This window comes from Zea mays, chromosome 3 (assembly GCF_902167145.1).
Source record: "Zea mays cultivar B73 chromosome 3, Zm-B73-REFERENCE-NAM-5.0, whole genome shotgun sequence".
Taxonomy (NCBI): domain Eukaryota; kingdom Viridiplantae; phylum Streptophyta; class Magnoliopsida; order Poales; family Poaceae; genus Zea; species Zea mays.
Window position 1 is genome coordinate 137352510 of NC_050098.1, and position 2185 is coordinate 137354694.

Sequence of the window (2185 nt, forward strand, 5' to 3'; positions counted from 1 at the left end):
CTTCGGTTTCTTTTGCTCCTTTATTTTTGAACCCTAACTTGGATCTTTTTATTGGTTTGTGTTGAACCTTTGGCACCTGTAGAACTTATATTCTAGAGCAAACTAGTTAGTCCAATTATTTGTGTTGGGCAATTCAACCACCAAAATCATTTAGGAAAAGGTTTGACCCTATTTCCCTTTTAGCAACACTTCGAGATATTATGATGGCATGCATAATAATGCACAACATGGTAATTGAAGATGAACATGATGTTGTTGGTTTTGATGTGCCATATGACAAGACTGCTGCTGACACACAACGAGTTGTGTCACGAGCAGGGACATCAAATTTTTCGTCCTTTGTTCATCAGGACAGAATTGAAGATTCTCTCATGCACCATGAACTTAAGGAAGATCTAGTTGAGCACCTGTGGGAGCGGCAAGGGCACCAAATAGAGCACTAATAGTTTAGTATTGGTTAAACTCGTTTGTTTTGTTTCTTTAGTTCTGATATATGAATGGATTGTATGGATAATATGCAGTATCCACACTTTTAAACAATGAAATATGATTAGGATGATTTATGTGTTACAATGTTGAGACAACAAAAGAATGGTTGGACCTCACGGTCTGCTTTCTTTGGTAACAAAAGAATGTAATGCTAAACTTAGCAAATGCACTTCATTATTTTTATGAGTTTTGAACATTGTTAACCTCAGATTGTTCAAGTACTTACATGCAGACTTATGGCAATAATGAACTAAAATTCTAAAAACTAAATCACCTATGGCTGACTACTCCCAAAACGACGAATCAAAATCTCTTTTTTCATCAACTTGAAGTATTGTTTTGATTCGTCATCCATTGTGCTTGTGTCAGTTTGCATTATCTCTTTGACTTGACGATCTTGCTCTGCTTCAACCTTAATCTTTTCCAACTCATAGAACTTCTCATCAAGGGCCTTTCGGTCTTTGTCATTTTCTTCCTGGGATTCTCTCATCTTTTTTAATTCTTCAAAGAAAGGATCACCATCAACATCACAGGCACCATGCTTTCTAGCCCGTGCTTTTTCCTTCTCAGCTTTTCTCCCTGGTGGTCTATCAATGTTGATAGGAGCATCACTACTAGCATTATTTGTTTCTTGTGGGTCTTTTAGCTTTGATTCTCTGAATGCCCACTTTGGCTCATGCCTAAGAATCATCCACACATGGAAGACAGAGAATGCCCTCCCATGTTGTCTTTCCCGAAATTCTGCCTTTGCTTCAGCAAGCTAGAAAAGAACACATGATTAACACATATGACCAGCTGTACATGGTATAGTAAGAAGAATAAAAAATGGTACCATATGTATGATTCACCTTGTCATCACTCGTCTTGCCACTTTGATCTTTCCTTTCTATGGCATCATAGTAACCTTGAAAAATATTCACTTCCTTCTGAATAGCAAGCCATCGATGTTTCAATGATGACCAATTACGATCGGACTCGAATTTCCTGTTCTTGTTAAAATATTTCCATACTATCTCCCAAAATGTGCCTTCTTTTTTATATCTACCGGTAATGGGATCTTTGCTTACATTAAGATAAGCAGAAACCAACATTAGGTCCTCTTCTACACTGAAATTCTTGGATCGACCCCTCTTAATCGGCTGTGAGTTTATTTCATTCAGCCCTGGCAATTCTTTCACTTCATTATCAAGGTCCTCAACAACATCAGATCTGAAAACATTTGCATCCTCCTGGTTGAGTAGAGAAGTGTAATAATCCCCCTAGGAGGTGGTAGTGCTACAAAAATGAGTTTGCATAGTAATCTAAGTCTCATTGATATCATCAGTCAAGTACACTAAGTTCAGCTTAAAAATGGTTCAATATATGCATGAAGTAACCAACAAGACATGAACCAACTTGATTGTCTGCTGAACCTAGATTGCGTACCTATAATCAGACATCCAGGAGGGATTCCCACCGCCGACTGTCGACTCATGTTGAGATAGATGTTGTGTGCAGGCTGGTGGGGTTGCAGCAGTACTAAAATCCATTGGGCTTCTTCTAGATTCTTGGCGAAGTGCAGGTCAGACTCCTCCAATGGCACTTATGGCAGCATGCAACGAAGACCTGCGACCTCTCGTTGATGGCTGCCTAGGATCCATGAGGTGCCTTGATGTCGCCAACAAATAAGATCATTATTAATTTAAGGATTAAGAAC

General features: G+C 38.8%; 1 protein-coding gene across 1 annotated transcript; it reads right to left on the reverse strand.

Moving 5' to 3' along the window:
* Positions 1 to 635: 635 nt before the first annotated feature.
* Positions 636 to 1739, reverse strand: LOC103650603 (glutathione S-transferase T3-like). Its single transcript, XM_020551131.3, has 2 exons — positions 1338 to 1739; positions 636 to 1249 (listed from the first exon to the last, which is right to left on the reverse strand). The coding sequence occupies exons 1-2, from the start codon at positions 1578 to 1580 to the stop codon at positions 764 to 766; spliced, it is 729 nt and encodes a 242-aa protein (XP_020406720.1). The 5' UTR covers positions 1581 to 1739; the 3' UTR covers positions 636 to 763.
* Positions 1740 to 2185: the final 446 nt, after the last annotated feature.